The 21,960-nt window shown below is 39.9% G+C and overlaps 1 protein-coding gene across 4 annotated transcripts in view; it reads right to left on the reverse strand.

Annotated features, from left to right (window-relative positions):
* ITPR2 (inositol 1,4,5-trisphosphate receptor type 2) overlaps nt 1-21,960 on the reverse strand; it is a 287,303-nt gene that overhangs the window by 219,204 nt on the left and 46,139 nt on the right. For all 4 annotated transcript variants that reach the window (XM_074902357.1, XM_074902358.1, XM_074902356.1 and 1 more), the window contains exons 6-9: nt 18,027-18,125; nt 17,464-17,547; nt 16,211-16,357; nt 14,867-14,962 (exon numbers count right to left, since the gene is read on the reverse strand). In XM_074902357.1, coding sequence (XP_074758458.1) covers nt 14,867-14,962; nt 16,211-16,357; nt 17,464-17,547; nt 18,027-18,125 — 426 coding nt within the window. The remainder of the gene's footprint in view (nt 1-14,866; nt 14,963-16,210; nt 16,358-17,463; nt 17,548-18,026; nt 18,126-21,960) is intronic.

The following is a 21,960-nucleotide window of genomic DNA, read 5'->3' on the forward strand; positions in this document are numbered from 1 at the left end:
GCTGGGAGGTCGTTCTCCCAGTCTCTGTCTCCTGGCTGAGGAGGCTGGATTCCCTCAATACAACTAGTTTTGCTATTAAAGACTGAGGCAAAGAAGGAATTAATGAAGGCATTAAGCACCTCAGCCTTTTCCTCATCACTTGTTACCATGTTTCCTCCTGTGCCTAGCAGGAGATGGAGGCTCTCTCTGGTCTTTCTTTTGCTGCTCACTTACTTATAGAAACATTTCTTGTTATCCTTGACTGCTGAAACCAGACTAATTTCTAGCTGGGCTTTAGACCTCCTGATTTCTACCCTGCATAGCCTCACAGCATCTTTGTAATCATTCTGAGTGGCTAGCCACTTCTTCCAAAGGCCGTAAACTCTCCTTTTCTCCCTGAGTTGCAGCCAAAGTTCCCTGTTCAGCCAGGGTGGTCTTCTCTGGCACCAGCTTCTCTTACAGCACCTGGGGACTGCCTGCTCCTGAGCCATTAACACTTCCTTCTTAAAGAGCGTCCAGCTTTCCTAGACCCCTATACCCTTCAGGATCATCTCCCAAGTGATTCTGTCAAGCAGTTGCCTAAACAAGTCAGTCAGCCCTTTGCAAGTCTAGGATGGCAGTTCTGCTTCCCCCTCTTGTGGCCTAAAAATAAAGAACTCTATTATTTCATGATCACTAGTCAGCCTCCAACCGCCACATCATCCACCAGTCCTTCTCTGTTCACAAAGAGGAGATCCAGCAGGGCATCTCCTCTGATGGCTTCACTCACCAGCAGTGTCAGGAAGTTATCTCCCACACATTCCAGGAATCTCCGAGACTGGTCCCGCTCTGCTGTGTTGTATTTCCAGCAGATGTCTGGGAAGTTAAAGTCTCCCACAAGAACAAGGGCAAGTGATCATGAGATTTCTCCCAAGTGCCTATAGAATATTTCATCCATCTCTCTGTCCTGGGTGGGTGGCCTATAATACACTCCCATTATGACATCTGCCCTGTTGGCCTTCCTCCTGATTCTAACACAAAGACACTCCATCCTCTCTTCACTATGCTTGTACTTGAAACTTTATACTTTCCTCCCTGTATTGACACCTATCCCAAATCTTGCATTTTGCTCCTCCATGACATTCTCACACAGTGTCCTAGCTCCAACTCCCATCTTCTATTATACAGCAACAGGAATGGGAGATAAACACTAAACAGACAACTACAATTTATTTATACATACATATATGTTATACATATATACATACATCTATGTATACATATATATGTAACTGTTTTCATATAGTTTTTATTTCTGAGTTCTCACACTTCTTTCAGCATTACATTTGTTCACCTAACACCTTAAAATAATTCTAGTTGCACATTCTAACAGCCAAGCTGAGCTTTGATCCTTTGGTCCTCCATGAATAACACAGAAAATTATCAGGCAGTGCTCCTTAGTCACAGCCATACACAGTGGCCTTTCAGCACTGGTGCAGAGAAGGTACAGAAAGGCTAAATTCTGTCCTACCTTCAGATTCTACTGAATTGTTGTATGAATGGTTGTAAGCAAGCAAGAAAAAGTCTGGGTCATGTCAGGTTTGTCACTAGACTCTGCACAAAGAACCATGCACTAAAGACTAGATCTTCATATGGAATACATCTATAAATGTTTTCTTGAAAGGCCTGAGTGAATACAGTTGTCTACTCAGTATGAATTGGGCCTTGAATCCTGCTGTTCTTCAGCTGCTTGCTATCAACATAATGATGCTTTTAAAAAATATATAGCAACAACAGGAGAAAATAGGAGAATCTCTCTTGCACACCACTTCTTACCTAAGTGAGGTAAGTCATTAAAAATGACTAAGCATATCGCCCTCAGATTTCCAAAATAGTTCACTTGTGGACTGAAGCTGAGGGAGACAGAAGGCTCAAATGAAAAATGAAATGTATCCTTAATGACGTTTTTTCTTGCCCCACTGTAACAGAAATAATAAACTAAAATTATGTTGTTTAGAGGAAGCTTTGAGATGCTGATATTAAACCATAAACACAATGCAAGGCAGTTTTAGGGCTGACATTCATGGCCCCATTTTCAGCTGTGCTGAGCAGCTGCCACTTTCATCTTCATTTCAGCTATGGTACTTGGTGTTGAGCATCTCTGAAAATCTGAGTATTAGGTATTATCCCATACTAGATTCTCCAGGTAAAGCAGCATAAATCATATAGTGCTGGATGTCATATTAGACCTGTTCTGAGTCTTTGTCAACATCGAAGTACAACAGAATGAGTTAAGGACACAGTGACAGTCTTAACACTCCAAAATCTATTATTTTTTCTGATTTATGTAGTATCACCTCGACGTTCTTCAATAAGCCTCCAGAACAAAAAAATCCTTGAAAATTACAACTTGTTGATAATGAAATCAAGTAAAATCCTTTCCAGGTATTTAGAAAGTAAGACTACTATGCTAAAATGGGCCCCATTAAAGCTTAACAGTCTTCAAGCTCTTTTGTGTCATTGGATGCATTGAAGTTGCAATGTTACTGAAGTATGACTGAAATACTGTACTGTATATTTCTGTAAAACACCACTGGAAGGTACATGCAATCAATATGCAATAAGAACAGAATGCACTGTAAACTGCAGAGCTCAAGCAAGTATGGTTGTATAAATCATTACTGTAATAGCTTCATATGTTATATTTTTAAAGCATATCTCCGACAGCTTCTTTTCCAATGCAGAATAATTCAGAAATCCTAATTGCTCATTGTTTTTCAACAAAATTATGCACAGCCATTCTTTATCTTTCATGGATGGGAAAGAAAAAAGTATCACAAAATGAGAGTTCAGTTTCCTCATGCTTGAAAACTAAACAATATCAAAGACCTTGCAACTGATTTAATGTTATGGCAATCTCATGAGATTCACCATAATATCCCAACAATTGCCCATTACATTAAGAACACACAACCTAACCACATGAGTAAATGGCAATCGCTATATGGTGGTAAGGGAGGTGCAATCTACATCAAGTAGCACAGACTGCACTAGTAGAGAACAGCTAGGGAAGGATGAAGGAGAATTCATATCAGTAAAGTGGTCACCTGATAGTAGTTGTGTTCGTCTTTCACTCCACCACCAGGTAGGTAGCCAGCTTTGTGGGGATTTTGCAGTCGGGCAAGGCTGAGGTAATCAGCTCTTAGCTACAGTGACAACAATTTATGACACCACATACCATTCATCTTTTTCAGTTGCTTACACATATGAACCCAGACCATACCCTACACATCCTCCAGACTCCTAAACTCCAGAAAATAAGGCTATCACACCAACTTTTCTTTCACATCACAGCACCATGGAAGACATTATGGTTTTACATACTGTGTTGGGTCTGTGTGTGTGGTGGGGTTTTGGTAATGGGGGAGGGGGCAACAGGGGTAGCCCCTTTGAGAAGCTTCTTGAAGGTCTCCTGGCTCCACGTTAGACCAGACTCTGGCCAAGGTTGGGCCAATTAGCAACAGTGGCTGCACCTCTGTGGTAATGTATTTAAGAAGGGGAACCTGGGAGGAGGAGTGAGGGGAATACCTCTGCAAACACCAAGGTCAGTGGAAGAAAGGAGGAGTGGGGAGGTGGGCCGGAGAGAGATCCCTCTGCAGCTCATGGTGAGAGGGCAGGCTGTGCCCCTGCCACCATGGAAGTCCACAGTGCAGCAAATGCCAACCTGCAGCCTGTGGAGGACCCCATGTTGGAGCCAGTGGCTGCACTCAAAGAAGGCTGGGGCTCTGAGGGAAGCCCATAATGGGAGGACTGTAGCCCATGGGAGACCCATGCTGGAACAGTTTGTGAAGAGCTGCAGCCCATGGGGGGGGACTCAGATAAATTTTGTGGAGGACTGTCTCCCATGAGAGGTACCCCATGCTGGAGCAGGGGAAGAGTGTGAGGAGTCCTACCCTTGAGGAAGGAGCAGCAGAAACAATGGGTGATGAACTAACTGCACCCCCTATCCCCTGTGCTGTTGCAGAGGAAGAGGTAGAGAAATTGGGACCAAAGCTGAGCTAGGGAAGAATCAAAGCGTGGGGGGAAGGTGTTTTGAAGATCTGGTTGTATTTCTCACTGTCCTATTCTGACTGGAAAATTAAGTGGTGATGGTGTTTAAAATAAATTGATGTTCTTTTTTCTTCCCCTAACAAGTATGTCTTTTGCCTGTGATCATAATGGGTGAATCATCCCTCTCTGTCTTGATTTCCAAACATTTCATTTTATTTTCTCCTCCCCGTCCCTGAAGGAAGGAGCAGCTTCCCTGAGGGAAGGAGTGAGCAATGGAGTGGCTTCATGGTGCCCAGTTGCGCTCTGGGCTCAAACTATGACACACACAGAGCTAACAGTGGGTATTGATTTAGGTGCTGCATCAGCTTTTCCTTCTGCTAAGGCTCTATCAACAGGTAAGTACCACTGTACCTGCAAATGCAATTTGCACAGTATGGTTCACAGGAAGTATCTAGGGCCTCAACTTGTCTTGGAATACAAATTTGCTGAGGAAAAGAGAGCTTGGAAGCAGTCTAGCAAACTTGTCAGCAAAGACAGTATCATGAGAAGGCCACCACCAACACACAAGGTCATATTTTTAAACACTAAAATCATTGACTATTTTGTTTATAGAAAGATTTGCAACTACAGAGAAGATAATACATTCTTTTTACCTCTAAACAGAACTAGCATTTACTTTTACACTTTTCTAAGAAGCCAAATTCCCAACTCATGATCTACACAGGGCATCTGAGAGAGCCTGAAGGTCAGGGTCAGCATTGCAGGTGGTCCTCCTGAGTATATAAAAATTGATGTCTCAGCCAGATTTCAGGCTCAGCCTTTGTACGTGGTGGTATGTAAAAAGAGTAGGTGTATGAAGATATACATATACCAATATACTCATACCGTGGGAGCCCCAGAAGCCCTCCAGTAGAGACTGTGACAAACACTTAAGAGAAGGGGCTTTTACAGGTGTAAAAATTGAGGTATAGACTTTTAACTATTTATGGTTAAATTTATTTGGAAGGACAAGGAATCTCATTCTTGGATTTTTGCCTAGTGCCCTCACGATGTGATCATCCTCCTGTAGAGCCTGCATAGTAGTAATAAAACTTTCACGTGTGTGTGTGTTAATTCTGGTATTTGGTGCTCAGAGAATATAAATGCCACGCTAATCCTAAAAGGTATTCTGCAAGATTGAGTGCCAGATGTTCCAGCCTCTGTCACCTCCACTGATGATGTCTCTACTGATTAAAGCTAGTCAAAGCTACATCTTAAAGTTTTCAATACATAAGGCTTCACAGTACATAATGTCCTGAGGTTCTACTCTTTAGCAGAACAACTTCAGTAACACGTTATTCCTGGCTTTAATTTTATTTTTGCATCTTCACATAGTAAGATATGCTTTACAGTCCGACAACTGAATTATAAATCTCAGACCATACTGTGGACAAACTGTTCAGAATTTTACATTTATATCAAATGCTGCTTTCTTAGAGGAATGTGTGGAAAGTACCCAAACAGGTTATTTTGGGGCACTCAAATAAGCAGGAGAGAAAGGAGTTTGGGGAAAGAAAAACCCATGCTGATTTTAATCAAATTTTGTTGACTAGGTAAAGGATATTTAAAACATCCATCAGGGAAAGAATTAGTTTGCCAAATTTCAGCTAAATTAGCATTTTAATTACTTGGTTAAAACCCACATTTATGAAGGAAACCCTGACAGACAAAGAATAAAAGGATCTAATTCAACACACATAAACAGTAAACAGTTTCCATTTCATTTGATAACCAGCCTGTTAACACATAGCCTAGTACCCAATCAACAAGCAAATGTTTTGAGGGAAAAAAGCCAGCACAAAACAAAAAATCCACTTCTCAAATCTTTCATCTTCATTAGGCTTGCTTTGTTCTTTGTTCTTTGTTAGTGTCATACTGATTAGATTTTGATAAATCCAAAGGATTTTTGTACTGTTTCAGAGGCTTCAGTGGTATTTGAAGGACTTTTGCCACCTTATTAACTTGCCAGAGAAATACTGGCTCTGACTCTACCTCAATAAAACCCATTCAACACTATCACATCATCAGCACAAAGTTCCTTATAATCACCATCTGAGGAAAGGTTAAAAATCTTAAAAGGCCTTTTATTTCAGGATTGTATTTTGCTGCTGTTTTGTTTACGAGTCATGCCTTAGCAGACCAGATGACTTCCCAGGGAGCACTGGGAGAGCTGAATCCTTTTGCCTGCTTCAGGCCCCTGCTGCAGCACAGGCAGTGCGAGGTGGGCAGGGACAGCCACCCCTGCACGGGGGAACCACCTGCTAGTCAAAACAGGAATGAAAATCAGCTTCAACATCTTCCTGTCCCAATTATTCACCCTTGTCATAAGAAGAAAGGATAGGTCCTCTTGATGGTATTTTTAGCTGTTATATAAACAATAGCAGGCCAGTGCTTTGGCATGCCTAAATCACCACTGACTTAAAGGTCTCACACCAGCAGTATAAGCTGGAGCTGCCGCAACACATAGCTCTATGTTAAGCCAGGAGAGAATGGTGACTGGAAAATCCCTTTGCTTCTACTGTGATCAAGGGCAGAGAACCTGACCACCCATCAATGCCTGGTGCTCTGTCCCACACAGCCATATCCCATTCTGCAGAGGAAGTAAAAAGAAAGAAAAATGTCTAAGAGATCCTTTAGTCTAACCTGAATGCTGGGCCATAATCTCAGCATGAGCTTCAGTGGCTCCATGCCAACATGTGCTATATGAAAAAGCATCTTCATCTTCAACAGTTATATCCTAAATATTAATATCCCATATGCCTTTCAGTGGTCCTTCCCAAAACAACTAGCTATGACTAAAATAGACGTTACTGAAATTTCTACCGTTAAAAACACACACACACACACACACACCAACAGCAATAAAAAACAATGGGAAGCCTTCTAAACCTCCATCAATCATCAAAAATAGAAAGGCAAAACTGTAATTGAATAAAACCTTCTCAAGCAATCTTGAAATAATAAGCAAAAAACCCACACTAAAAAACAGACCACATGTCTCCATTTCCTGTTTTGGAACACATCAAAATGCAATACCAGCAGGTGTTGTATTTTTAATAACAGAAGCATTTTGACATTTACAACTAAATGAAAATAAATGCTGCATTAATACTGGTTCACACTTCCCTTCCTTCTAAAGCTTGTCTGTATACAAACACGGCTCAAACACAGCCAACTTCAGACAGGATTGAAAAAGCCTAGCTGAACACAGTCTCACAGATCACTACTGCAAAACTAATCGACTGGGGGAAAAAAAATCCTTCCTCCAATATCCAGATTTTTGAAGGTATTTGCACACTAACAGATGCAAATATTGCTCCTAACTTCCCCTGAAGTCAAGACAGGTCAGGTCAAGAAATTTAGCTACATTCTCAAGATTCTTAAAAACCGTGGAAAATCTAGCTCTGGGTTTTGCTAAACAGACAGCTTCAAACTGTCACTTTAAAAAGCCACATCCAATTCTGTGGAACAGGTCAGACTGGCTTTGTAAATCAGTAAACCATCCTCCTCCTCTGGTCTCTGGCTCTCTTCCATCCCTTCACCTATAGCTGTAAATTATCCTTCACTCCTTACAGAGCTTTAAAAAAACCCCACACCTCCTATGAGATAGTGAAACATAGAAATAAGGCTTATGGTGCTGAGTTCACCCTGTCACCTTGGCAAGTCCTTTTTCGTACAATAACCTTCAATCACTGACCCCAAGAGACAGAAACTAATCAGAATGCTGTATTAACATTTAATGAAGAGACTGGGGAAAAAAAAGACTCAAAGGTAAGATTTTGAAGCTGTGTCCAGGTAAGGAGGTCCCACAACACCAACAAATTAAATGTGTGAGCAGATGTGTGAAGGCCTTGGTGGATGCTGCCATCTCCTGGTACCTTCTCCGGTTTGCAAACTGCTATCCTTGCGCAAAATGTACCTGTACATCTCGGTTAAACAAGGCCATTTCTATCCAGTTATTTGCCATACTGTTTCTACAGGCAGAAGGAGCCACAGAGCATTTACCACTGTGCTTTCCTCCTCTGCATGAGCTGTATGATCAGTGGATGAATAAATTTTTCTGCAAAGGCTTGATTCCATGTCACCCCAAAAAATAACTGGCAAACAAGTCATCCCTTTTTGCTTCCTGAACACAAAAGATCTCTGTCAGTAGCTCAATTTCCAAAAACTGGATATCAGAAGGTCTAAATTATGTCCTTCAAATATTCAGTCTCAGTTGCCTTAATAAAACATCCTATGCAGTATTCCATTTTCCACAGCAGTTTAAGAATGTGAAAGAAAAGTAAGTGCATAAAACTACTGAGAAAGTTTATCCAGGGCTCCAAAGGGTTAATCCTGGTTTATAGCCTCAAGTTTAAGAACTGATTTCCCTTTCATGTTTTTTTTTAATTTTAGCTAATGCTGAGGATACTATTACTAATACAAATATGTAATCTGTTTTAAAATCTCATTAAATGCTTTGTTTTCTATTCTTGTGGCAGCAAGTTCCACTTCTTTACTACGTCCTATTCAGGAGGCAGGAAAGTATTATTTTCTATCGATAAGAACTTGAATATGCCTCCAACTACCTTCACCATGATACAATTCAAGTGATTATTACAATAGGATTAAATTTATTATGAACATTATGGCTCTGTCCACCCAGATAAATGCATATTATAAAAACATACATCATATGGCAAGGATAACATTTTTAATACTGAGACATAACAGAAATCCATTTAAAAAAATGTAAACCAAGAGTAACAGCAGTTCTCAATTTAAAGTGAATGATGTACATAAGCTTTTCTGAAAAGAAACTTGGGCAACTTTGACAGAAAGGTAGAGTGAAATAATATGGGAAGAAATTATTTAAGAAAGATGAGAGAAATATAAATAACTTATTTGCCATTGATTCAAGAGTTCTCAGAAAGTAGTTTACACCACCACAAGATGCAATCCAGCTGACGGACCCACAAGACAAGGCCTTTGATGCTGGCTTCAGCAGTTCCTGTTAACCCACCCCAATCACTTGTGCCCCTGGTGCCTTAGCTTAGTGACCCTGTCTAAGGTCAGTTCTTCACACCCTGGAGCCCATGCCAACACCACCTCTGGGATAGCACATTGTGTCACGGGACTCCAATCAAATACCTGCAGGAACACATTTCTGCAAGCCTACATTGCCACTGAAGTACTCTTACCACTGAACTACATCCTAGGTGAGTTGGACTGGACTTGTGTTCAATTTAGAATATTCATATAATTTTAATTTGATCTCATGTACATGTAACCCTGTGCTGCTCAGGCCAACTGGCTTCAATCATTCTTACCTTCAAAAGAAACTCCACTGAGCATCTAGTCTTTAAATAACCCCAAAGCTGGCTATATGTTTCACATTGGATTTTAACAAGAGTTTAAAACTGATCAGAGTTGATCTATTTTACAGCTTAAACCCTACCCTTTCACTCTTGCAGAAAGATGAAACTGAACCCTATAAGAAACCCAGAGGCATCTTCCAGTGGGACATGCATCAGGAATGCACATCAGATTGCTGCTTCCGCCCTAAGCAGCTAGCTAGTGGACAGCTTCATCTCAGTGACTTGCCCATCATCAGAGTATGTGCTAAAGAGCTTGCCATCCCAATCATTCTATACAAGCCCTTTATGAAGTATATTCACAGGTGGAAGTGGCTGTTGTGGAGTATTCAGTCCTACAATGGTCAAAGAAGTCCAGGAGGTGGCTGCACAAGTGAAAACTGTTAGAGGAGGTCCAAACCCATCAGGTCAGCATCTGAGACACCCTGGACCCCTGAGCACATAAATACTCATGATTCCACTGACTTCAAAGACAATGCTACTCCTGAGAGCTTTACTGAATGAACAACAATCTGGTTTAATGACTGAAGCACACTACAAGTCAGCAAAAGTACGTTTGGTTCTGCCATTACCTCTGAGTTCACTGCTTCAATCTATTGCATTGGCCAGCCTGTTCTCACTCTTCTCTTTTGTCTAGAAGAACTTCCGGGCACAGATTGCTTTTTGGAGCAACATCAGTACTCTGTGCGCTATCTTGGAATACACCATAATAATATGAACCCTTGTTTATGGCCCCAATTTTATAGAATCACAGAAGGTAAACATTAAGGCTGCCATCTTACCTGTATTATCTTAATTAATTTAGTATAGTATAGTTAATTCAGTGTTAAAGACAATTACCTCACCAGATTTACTGCCAAATCTTGACCAAGACGTCTCGTAACTTTGGCTTAGTGTATTCAACTAAGTAAACCAGGATTATCACAGATTTTTCCTTACAAATTCTGAACTGCAGTTATGTCCATGTTCACGTTTCATGAGCCAGGTACTGCAACCTACTGTCTACTACAATATGTGAGACTAGCATGTGATTTGATATTTGCATATGTATTTGTGATTATTTTAGCAATATCCATATCACCCAAGAAGTTTAATATGAAATTACAAACTTATTCTGCGTTTCTTTTGTGTGCATATAGGCATGCATGTGCACACATATTTAACATCCTCATACAGCAACTGTTAACAGTTTCAGTACAGATTACCCAGTTTAAAAATTATAGAACTAGAGCTGCTATACACATGGAGAACAATACTAAAGGTGCATGCTTTGGTTCAGCACAATTGATATGCTGATATTCAGTTCAAAGAGACTTTCCTCCTGGCAATTAGAATATTGAAAAGGTTAGGTGTGCTCATGAGAAAGGCACAGCTGTGTGGTCCCAACCTGCATCATCTGAAAGGCTGTTGAAGTAAATTGAAGCTCGCTCCCACACACAGATAGATCAGAGTGCATTCTACATGTGATGTGATACATGCACTGAAAAGACTTTAAAAAAATTTAGGAAAAGTCTCTGTTACTGTGAAGCATTCAACCTTCACCCAACCTTACAGCCTCTCTTTATAAATATAAAACTTCAGAATAACTTGGGTCATTTTGCTGTAGCAAGAGCTAAAAAAATAATTTTCTACAAAACTTCTTCTAAAAGACTGCTGACTCTGAAGATGAGAATAAAACTCAGCAACCTAGATCTTAGCTGGTGGCTTAGTGTTTAAATCTCCTGCTAAGGAACTGGCTCAGCTCTTCTGGGTGATATCAAGCCCTTCTGACACTAACAGCAAAACTCTCACTGTCTACAAAGAAAAGAATTTCTCTTTCCAATTTTTCAGCTGAGTATTTGGTTCCACTTTTTTATTATTTCAGTGTCTTGGAATGTCTGAGCCAGTGGCTTCAGGTTTCCAAATGCCGGACATGTCTGAGACATTACCACCTATACAGATTTCAGATGTCCCAAGTATTACCACCAAACGTGAAACCCTTTCTTCAGCATATACCTCCTATGCCTTAAGTAATTGTATAAGAACATTCATGCATCTGATGTGTCAGACTGTGTTCCCAGGATGTGCACAGTAATAGGGGAATGACAATGCAGCTATGTGCAATTAGCAAACTGGGTCTCCTTCATCAGTGGGTCTTTCAGGGTGGCTCACCTTCAGCCCATAGTCTAGTAGTAGGGTCTAGGTTGCTTTACAGTATTAGTAGGTCTTAGACAATTTCAGAGCATATTAATGAAAATTAGCCTAAGCGGAAAGAGGATTGAAGGAAATGGTACTACTCGCAACTGTGTCAGAAGTCAGAGATATCAGAGGACCCTTAGTCTTTGAAAGTTAACAAAAACAGGACAACTGATTGTGATTCTCAGGAACATGGAATTTAGGACTTACACTACCTGACTTCATTCTCTCAAGTCTATAAGAATTAGATTTACAACTTACACCTATATGTTTCGCTTACTAAACAACTGTATTGCCTCACACTTTTTTTAAACTTACTTACTGTAGTATTAAAAGACCTTGAGGTTTATTAGTTTTAAATTTCTGAATTCTCTGGGGCAAGTGTCTTGAATTTTCTTAGTTCCCAGATCATCCTCTGGTGTTAACAAGCTGCAGTGGCAATCCTTCACTCTATGGCTCAGTAGTGACCCACCAAGTCACAAATGAGACTGACCAGTTACATCTGGCACAGAAAGCCTCAAAGGAAAAGAGAAGGCACACCACTGCTCACACAAAGTACAAGCTTAATTGCAGAGGAGCAAAAGGAGATACCCAGGTGAAGGGCACTTCTGCTTATTGTCTGAGATTTGACCCATGTAAGATTCCACTGCAGAAGTCTCCATGGTACACATCAAGCTGATTTATGGAAGGATGAAGTAAGGAAAAGGTGGTTATAAACAGTGATCAATCCTGATTTATAATAGCTCAAACTGTTACAGAAATTGTAGCATTAGCCAACAACAGAATGCTTAAAAGATTCATTAATTTTGTTCATGTGTTAGTATTTATTATTCCAGTCTAGATATCTTTATCATGGAAGCTTAAAGAAAAGCAGGTCATGGCAATGTGTGATGCTGTTGATGATCCATAACATGAGTAATCCTCCCGTGCTGCAAGAGCACACATAAGTGTTCAGTAAGCTGTGCCTAATTGATTCAAAGTTAGTTCACGCACATTAGGTGTCCACCTGTTCATAAATCTTTGACATGTATGTCTGGCTGATGTGTTCACATATGAACAGTTCACAAGTTTTTATTACAGCAGTACCTTTAATATCTCCAGCAGCAGGTATTTTACACTTCACAGATACAGTAGCTAATGCTGCTCTCCAGTCATAGTATATCACCCCCGTTTAAACCAAATGCTCTTCCAGCTCTCACAGTACTGTGCCAATTGTACTCTCCATATTACAAGTCTTCCTGATGTGGATTTCCCTTCCAGCAGTAGAAAGGACCTAAGCTCAAGTTCGACATTCAGTGTAATGTGACACCTCTTCATTTGAAGATTTTGCTCCCAAAAATCTCTGAGCAGATGAGGTATGGCAGAAGAAGGAAGCCCATCAGTCATAGTGCTTGATATCTTTCCTGACTAGGAAGTTAGCTTAGCTCAGCCTAGCTAGCCTGAATAAAATCTTTCTACTGGGAACATCTCTCTCACTGCAAGTAGAGAGGAAAATGGAACAATCTCTTTGGTGGAAGTACTGGTTGCTTCTTGAAAATCAGCTGTTATAAACCAATATTAACTACACAAAGCCTGCTGGCTTCAACACAAGCTAAAGTACTGCTGCAGTATGGAGGCAGCAGTGTAGACCAAAGTAGTTAGGGCATGTTGGCCCACTGCCTTCAAAGGCATGATGCTCTTCGCCACTCAGGCCTATCAGGTTTTTAACTTACACTGTGAGCTACTGCTAAAACCATTGAAAAGATCCAAATTACATTCAGTCTTAGATGGAAAATAATATCAGTATCTGTTCTGGTGGTCCACTGTTTATGTTTTGACACTGGTTTTGGCATCATTAGAAATAACTAAAGGTTTGATAGGTCCTGATTGTTCTTACTCTGAAATTAGTGCAGGCTGTGACAGGAGCTGGCAAGTGGAAGCAGCACCCTGGGAATACTAAGGAGTTGTCTGCATACAGAAGTTGTACTTGCTGTAAATGTAACTCAACCCAGTTAGAGCAAGTCTTTTTTCAGGGATTCCCTAACATACAGTGATTTATACCTGGCTCTTGTGAAGTTTCACACTCATACTTCCAAGCATAAGTCAAAAGAAGCAATCCTGCACAGACTTAATGAAATCAGTGGAAAAACCCCATACTTTTCATTCCATTGATATAACTTGGACTCAGATCAGTTCTAATACAGATTAGATATGACTTTAAAAGTTCAGAGCTTCTTGCAACCAGGGAAAAATCCAAGGCTGTCCCATTTCATAAACTTGGTATTATCTGCTCTATTCCAGCTTATCAAGAGCCCTATTTTATTTTTAATGACAGTTATGGGTCTTAGAGGGTATTATGCTGCTCTTCTGGGGAGTCACAACACTATTTTGCCTTAATATAAAGTACCAGATAATAACCAGACAAGTTGTAAGATTTTCCTTCTCCTCTTGGACCTTCTGTTCCACCAAAAGGGGAAAAGACTTCCTCAGACCTCTTTACTCAAATTTTAATCAAAAGACAAGAGTGCAATAGCATAACACCACAACCTACTTATAATCACAATGCACTAACATGACACAATAGTCATGACACCAATATACGTTTGTCATTCTTCAAGTTTCTACAGAACACAGAGATGCCTTGGACCATGAGCTGGCTAGCAGAGATCAATACACTGAAACCAGCACCACAGAAACATTTTTTTCAAGAAGTCTAGAGCCTACAGGGGGGAAAAAAAAAAAAAAAAAGAAATGACAACTCCTGAATTAGAGTAGTTTAGAGTATCTGTTCCAGTACTTGCATATAGATTTATCTGATCAAGCTCAATCATTAGCTTGCATTCAGTTCCACAAGCTTTAGTCTGTATGTGGCTGCTTGAGCCAGCAAAGAATAATATTTGACTGATCACAACACTACTCCAAAAATCAAGTGCAAACAAAAGCAGAGATATAAATGAATCCAGGGGTTTTCAGTGTAAATATGGTGGATATTTAACAGTGATGTTTGCCTTGGCTGTCATGACAACAGTAGATTCAAGATTCAACAGCACCGTTGAAATTAATGTTAGTCTTGAGCTCACCTACTAGTGTCCTGTAGGTCAGAAAATTTTCCTTGCAACCCTTGGCTACAGCAATATAGCATGACAGAGCAGTACATATCCATTTCTCCCCATTCACACCCAGTGGGAGATGTTTTCAGAGATCTACACTGTGGACCTACCTACTATGGTAGTTCTGAATTAGCAGGACATATATAGTACTTGGTTAGGCAGCACAGAACCGACTCAAATGTGTTTAATTAGCCTTCTTACCTCTGCAGCTAAGTAGTTTCCAGTTGCCAAATGCTTAAATCTAAACAAGCTGTTCCATTGTCCTGTCCCTCCCCGGCAAGGGTCATGATGGACAACCTAAAAGAAGTACAGATTTTAATCAAGCTACTCAAGACCATACTTGGATCACTGACATTTTTTACAATTCATTCCAAATAAAAATATGTAAACGATAAAATTACAGTCTACCACAGAGAGGAATTCTGTGCTCACACTAAGCCCACCATAGATAACTACTTATATTTATTTTTTGCCAGATGCCAGGAAATACTCCTCCTATTACTTTCCATGTTCTCATTAATCTACTCCCTGCAAACATTGTAAGTCAAATTTTGCCTTAAAGTGACATGGTGTGAATCTGGAGCTCAAGAAAAGTAAGTGTAGCTGCTCTACACTTACATAAGCACTAATTAAAATCAAAACTCAAACCCTCTTACATTGTTTCACCAATTATACCAGCTCTATTTTTGACATTAGAGGCTTCCAATAAGTTTGTGTTCAAGTGATAAAATATCCCCATATCATTTGAAATATCCCAGTTTATTTCTGTTTCCCCTTGATTCAGCTGTAGGTCATTTACTACCTTCAAACCTAACAGTGTCTCTCTCTCAAGGAGTAAACTCAAATAACTACAAGTGCAATATACTCTATTCCATACAGTCCTTACTCAGACAAAAATCAATCATTTGCCTGAGCAAGGAGCTGCGCTTTAAATGCACAAAGTTTGTTCAGTACTTAAGAACTTTCAGGTATAGGAGTTAATAGGAATTATAGGAGTTGCTGTAACAGCAAGGGTTTGAGACATACCAGTTTTCAACATTCCTTAATTAAACAAAAAGTCTATTTGCTAGTCATCTTCTCAAAAATCACACCCATTCAGCAACATCTTTATTAAGCCTAATATTAAACAGATGTTCACGTGCCGTTGCAGAAGAATGGACTCAATCACATTTGTGAGATTTCTTATCAGTCATGAATTTCAATTTTCTATATTGCACATGAAGTCAAATATAAACACTCAGAACCCAGGATACATGAATGTCATTTGATTGGCTTTGGTAAAATCGCACTATTTACATCAAGTCTAAATTTGACTCTTCGTCATTTTAGCGAAGGTAAACATAATAAGAAAACACCTCTCCACACAGACACAGCAATAAAGCATCTCTTCAGTGTTCATCCTACACAAACCTTCATAAAATAGTAATAGTTATGGGGAGGTGTATGATGATATGAGAGGCTATGAATGATTCATGCTATAGTAAAGTATTTTTACTGAACCCTAGCCTTCAGGTCCTAAAATATTTATAAAAAGAAAAAAAATACCTCTATTTCCCACAGTGCTTTAGAACTTGTTGCAGAAGTGGCTGACTGACGTAATGTAGTACGAAGGAAAATATGTTGCTTCTTCTCATATTCGTCACAGGTCAGGAACTTCTCTTGCTCTGCATGAAACAGCCTAACAACATCTCCCTAAAGTAATATGAAGAAGCAGCATTCTTAAGTGGTAGGCACAGCCACTAGACTCATCCTCTATATTTGTACTAGCTCCAGTGATGTCAACATAGCTGATTTAAAGAAAACATTTATTAGTTTCCTATTGCTGGAGCAGGTGCCAAGTGCAGAGCATACAAACTTGGCACTGAGTCTGGAAATCAAATGAGACAATTCAATCCTGCAGGAGACTCATGCACTTTTGTGAAAACAGAACTTGTTTCAGAGCACTGCAATGAATAGTGGGCAACAATTAACCTAGAAGTGATTTTAAATTCTAGGTAACTTTACTAACGGAATTTTTTATTTCTCATCTCTCTTAGTATTTAGGGAAAGTGAATAGATTTTTTCTGACATTGTATTATCTCACCTCTTCTACTCTGCAATCAAAACCAATGCCCCCTCTTTATTTCTTCTGCTGGCATCATTTTTGATTTCTTCTGGCCTCTCCCAAGGCTTCAAACACTATCCCCAAACAGGTCTACACAAATATACCATTTCCCCTTTCAAATTCTTCCTTAAGAACTGCTGGTACCTTGATACCTACTGAAAAATATCCAGTTGTTAATGACTTATTAAAATACAAGTGAGGACAAATGTGAAATATTTATTTAAAATGAAAATGTAACTGATCTCATGGAGTGATCTGGAGGCATGAAGCTGTCCAATCTCCTTGCATTTAAAGCTACATTGTCTTACTACAGCTTTCATCATCTTTCACACGTTGTTCCTTTCTGTAAGCTTGTTATACCTGCTTTTAGCATCTTGGCATAAACTTGAAGCATCACAGCTATTCTGTACAGAGCCCTCATCATATTGGGCTTGAACTTCATCTTTTCTAATGGATCCTCAGTCACCTTTGGGAGGGGAAATCGGTTGGAAACTAGCACAAAGCAGCCGCTTTCACTTAGTAAGATAATAACACAAAGGAAAAATATTCTGGCTGTTGAAGGACAGTAGTGAGGGATCATCAACAGCTTGACAAAGTCCTCATTTCTTCTTTTATTCACTATGTAATATTTCTCTACAGTCAAATATGACATGATTTTTCAGATTTGAAAAAGAATTAATAAAATCATACTTACTCCTTTCAGTACATCATCTCGATAACTACTGAATTTCATGAACAAAGTTATTTTCCAGCTTGTATTACAGTTGACAGCATTTACCTTTGGGATAAAAAACCAAAACACAACACAATTAGAGTCTTAAGGGGTGTTCTTCTCTTTTTGAGACATTCTATTCTTCTAAAAGACCACACCACATCTAGGGTAGCAGGGGACATGGCTTAGCTACATACTTGTGCCTAACATGGGTCCTGAAGCTCTGAAGTTTTAATAATAATGATGTTGATGTTGTAGAAGATTCATTGGGCAAAACACTACTCTGTCTGTTGACAGCCTACCAAAGACAACCTAAAGAGCTGTTGGAAGAGGACTTACCTCAGTGAGAGTTTCAGATACTCAAGCAAACCTCATGAAGCTTTCAGTGCCAGACAGAACTGTGCCAAGAATAAGTATATTTCATCTCATTTTTTTGAGGCCAAGCTGGCATCTAGCCCATGGTGGGTTCTGGTTACCAGTAGAGAACAACACATAATGCATCTAAGATCAGCAGCTATCCCTCCTCCTCGATTCACTAAACTCACCTCTTTGCAGCCAGGGTTATCTAGAAGCTCAATGTTGCTGGCATGTAGAGGCTGCCCTGCATTGACTGGCATGAGAACAACTTTATCACCCACAACAACCTGAAAGTCGGAAATAAAACACAATTTAGACCTATGTAATTATCCAATAAAATGAAGTAATGTTACATTTTTAGAAAATTACCCAAAAGCATGCTTCAGGAATGGCACTCAGTGAATTTATTTGCAGACAATTCACACATCAGCTGTTTGCCTGTGCCTCTACAATTGCTTGGGTTCAAGATTTCACACTAATGAATCCTTGCATTGTCAGTAAGCATGTCACCTGCTTCAGCAGAAACTTCAGATCATGGAATAGATACAAACCTATGAATTCCAAGAGAAGTTCAGTTCATCTAAAAGTTATATTAACTACTCTTTGTTCCACATATACCACCAGCCAAAAGGCAGAAAAAGCTAAGAAAATAATCTGTAGTCAGACAGCAAAACTCCTTTCCCTCCCTTGCTTTCAGCCAACCTTCTCCCACCAATGTGTCTTTCATAAAAGCCTTAAAAATTTGCTTGTGACAAGACTCTGTTAGTCCAGTGACTCGCCAACTCTGTGGACCATCTTTTGGCAAATGTCATAGGCTCAGGAATTCTGCAATTTAGAGTGTATGACTGCAATCTGGAAAGGAACATAAATCACTGGAAATTCAGAGAGGCAAACACACTCCATCCCCTCTGCTGTTACTCCCTAAATGGTGTTTGGACCCCAGCACAGGCAGCAGTTACATCAGCTGAGAGACCTTCTCTCTCAGAGTAATTCTTAGCTGACTCCCTGCAAGCAAATCCCCATGCCCTTGCAATTCTTTAACTATATAGACAGGAAAAAACTATCTATGAAAATGTCTTTGACCTACAAAGTGCTTGAAACTTGCATATAGAGAATTCAATACATACCTGGGAGAGGGGGAAAAAAGAAACAATTTAAAAAAAATCAATCCACATAGATTGGTTGGCACTGGATCCTGATTTGCCTATATTTTAAGCACACAGACACATGAAGATAAGTGGCTACATCTGATTTTTGCTGTATGAAATGCTGCACAAGCCATGCTTTCTTTTGGAACACAAATAAACAAAAATGCTTTCTGCACTGATCAGCACATTTCCTATGAAAAAGTAGAGCCCAATTCAGCCTCATATGACTTCAACACAGGTGAATTTGACCCACTTACTGCAGAGGTGAAAGGAGGTTGCCAGCTCTTTACCGACACAGCTAAAATAAACAGTAGCAAAAGACAGCTTCCTCATACTCAGACTACAAGTAGAAATCCTATTTGATCCAAGTAACGAGAAAAAGTTCACTAATGGAACCGAAATAATGACAAGACACCTTTAAGATACACTACTTATGAATACATTCCTGCATGCCATGCTTCACACAGATATTATTACAGCCCATTTTAAGAAGGTATGATCAGACAATTCATTAAGCAAAAAACCATCAGGCTTGCATCCTGCAAAGTGGAATCAGGACTTCAAAATTATTGCAAGTATACCAGGACTATAAAAGCTTAATTATAATAGTAAGAGAGCACATAATTAAGCATCTTATTTAAAAAGAAAAAAAAAGGATGGGCAAGAGGAAGGTATCTTTGAATGCAAGCCTGTGACTACCATGGAAAGAAGATGTACATGGTTACTCTGCTGTAGGCACACATCTGAGGAAGAACTGTTATGTGGGGTCACCGTTTCTGTCTCAGACTCCTGCCCTGCTCCAAGTCCACATCAGTAACCTGTCCTCAACACTGGCCAGCTCTGCCAGCTGTCACAGAAACAATGAGTTATCCTATGTTCTTTTCCTTTCTTCTTTTTCTTCTTTCTTCAGATCTCCATAGGTGGCTGGGAAGGAAGGGATAGAGGCCGTTTCGCAGAGCTTGTTTCCTATACACTCTCCATCAGTGATGCAGAAAATGAAAGCAAAGTGAAAAGGGAATCCTCTTCTCTTATATGTGGCTACCTGGGACAAGTTGCAAGCCTGCTCTTTTGAGTTCCTCCTGTCCCCTACCCAGTTGATTTCTGGCTCCAAATAATGCCCCAGCATGCCCAAAAGACTGGAGGCAGAGCACTTGTGTGCCCATGTGTCCATATTTCTCCTGTAGAATTGTACTATATGGAGATTACAGAAGACAGAGCAATGTATTCCCAAGGTTTTGCTCTGCAAAATTAAAATTGACACCAGCTCTTTCTGCTCTTCCTTTAGTTACCCTTGAGCACAGCCATCCACAGTATTCTGTAGACCAGCAGCAGGTAATAGTCTGACTGGTCTCTGGGACTTCTTCCTTGCATATAGACATGAATTCATTAAAGTTGCATCAGACACAGAGATTTTGAGAATTTCATTCCGGATTCCTTTGCAAAGCTCTTACCCTTTCTGGTCTAGATAACAAACTTGCAAAGAATGATTAAATTCATTATGAAGCCAGTGAGAATTCAGCTTTTGAATTCAAGAGAAATTTACAAGGTCCTTCAGTCTTGGATGCAGTGTAGTTCTTCCTGACCGAGGTAATTTCTAAATTCATGCAACCCTACTTGTCCATGTCTTAGTGGAGAGGCTATACTGAAAGTGGGAAGAGCCACAGTCAAAGCTGACTGTGTTCTGGGGGAGGGACCACCACTGTCATCGCTTAGAGTGATTCTATTGTTCATATAAACTCAGTAAGCCCACCTGACAGCCACATCTACAATGCAATCAAGAAGTAGGAGCAAACACTAGTAGAGTATATCATAAAGATTGGCAGTTACAAAAGGTTATGTTAGCTGTGAAAATGCAGTAGCAGCAATTTCAGTTTGGACTAACTATCCAAGTAGGTTACCGGGCTCACTGAAGGCTCTGCTATTCCATCTCCACCGTTTGTATGTCATAACTACATCTGCCAGTGGCACTGCTCACACACTTCAAATATCAGAAGGATTAACAGAACTTTCCCACAGACGGCTGGGCATTCCCCAAGTCCAAGACCACCTCCCTCAGCATGCTGCAAGATCAAGCTTTCAAACCATTAAATCGGCAGACAATTGAAAATGCAATCCACACATCTAATCCTGCTATCAGTACACATTTTGCTATTGAGTTGAACTGGAACCAGCTCTAACCTAAATCACTTACATCTTCCATTGAAGGAGAGCTGGTATACGCTCGGTAAAAGTCTGAATAAAAAACTGCAATTATGCCAATTACTGTAAACTTTCAGCCATATTTTTTCATTACTTTCATTGACTTGCATAACTACTCAGTTGCTAATGAAGCTAAGCTAAGCCTCCTTCCGAAAAAATAATTTTTAAAATATTTCACAAAGCTAAACAACTGTGATGACAGTCACAGACATGACTTCCTATATCACAGCTCGCTCCAGAGTAAACAACCTTCTTTCATTTTAGGATATATGGCATATTTGGATCTACCTTGCCTTATCTGACACTGTAGCAGTCATCCAAGCAGTAATTCAATACTCACTTCTACTCTTCTACAGACTTTCTAAAATGTGTTTTCTTAGGGATTTTCCTCATTATAGCACAGAAATTGAAAATAAAGAAACCCAACATTTCCAAACAGAATAAGGGCCTGATATACCAAGCTAACTCCATGCACTGAAGCATACAAAAAGATATAAAGCCCTTTAAAAGCTAGCCTAGTGAGTGGGACCCAGTTTATGTGGTCTTCGGCTTTGTAGATGAGTTCCCCAGAAACTAGCCTTTTAATGGGCACATGTCTGGGAGTAACCGAGAGGGAAGAATTGGGAAACAAACTGGAGCATCTCTCTGTCTGTGAGGGGTAAACGAAGGATTTCCCCCATCACTTGCTACCCCTGTAACCCCTTACAACAGCTGCCTAGTTTTGATAACTGTTGAAGGGGTGGAAATGTGCCAGAGTAGTTATGAGAAAGTCACC

The sequence above is a fragment of the Athene noctua genome, chromosome 3 (genome assembly GCF_965140245.1).
Source record: "Athene noctua chromosome 3, bAthNoc1.hap1.1, whole genome shotgun sequence".
NCBI lineage: Eukaryota > Metazoa > Chordata > Aves > Strigiformes > Strigidae > Athene > Athene noctua.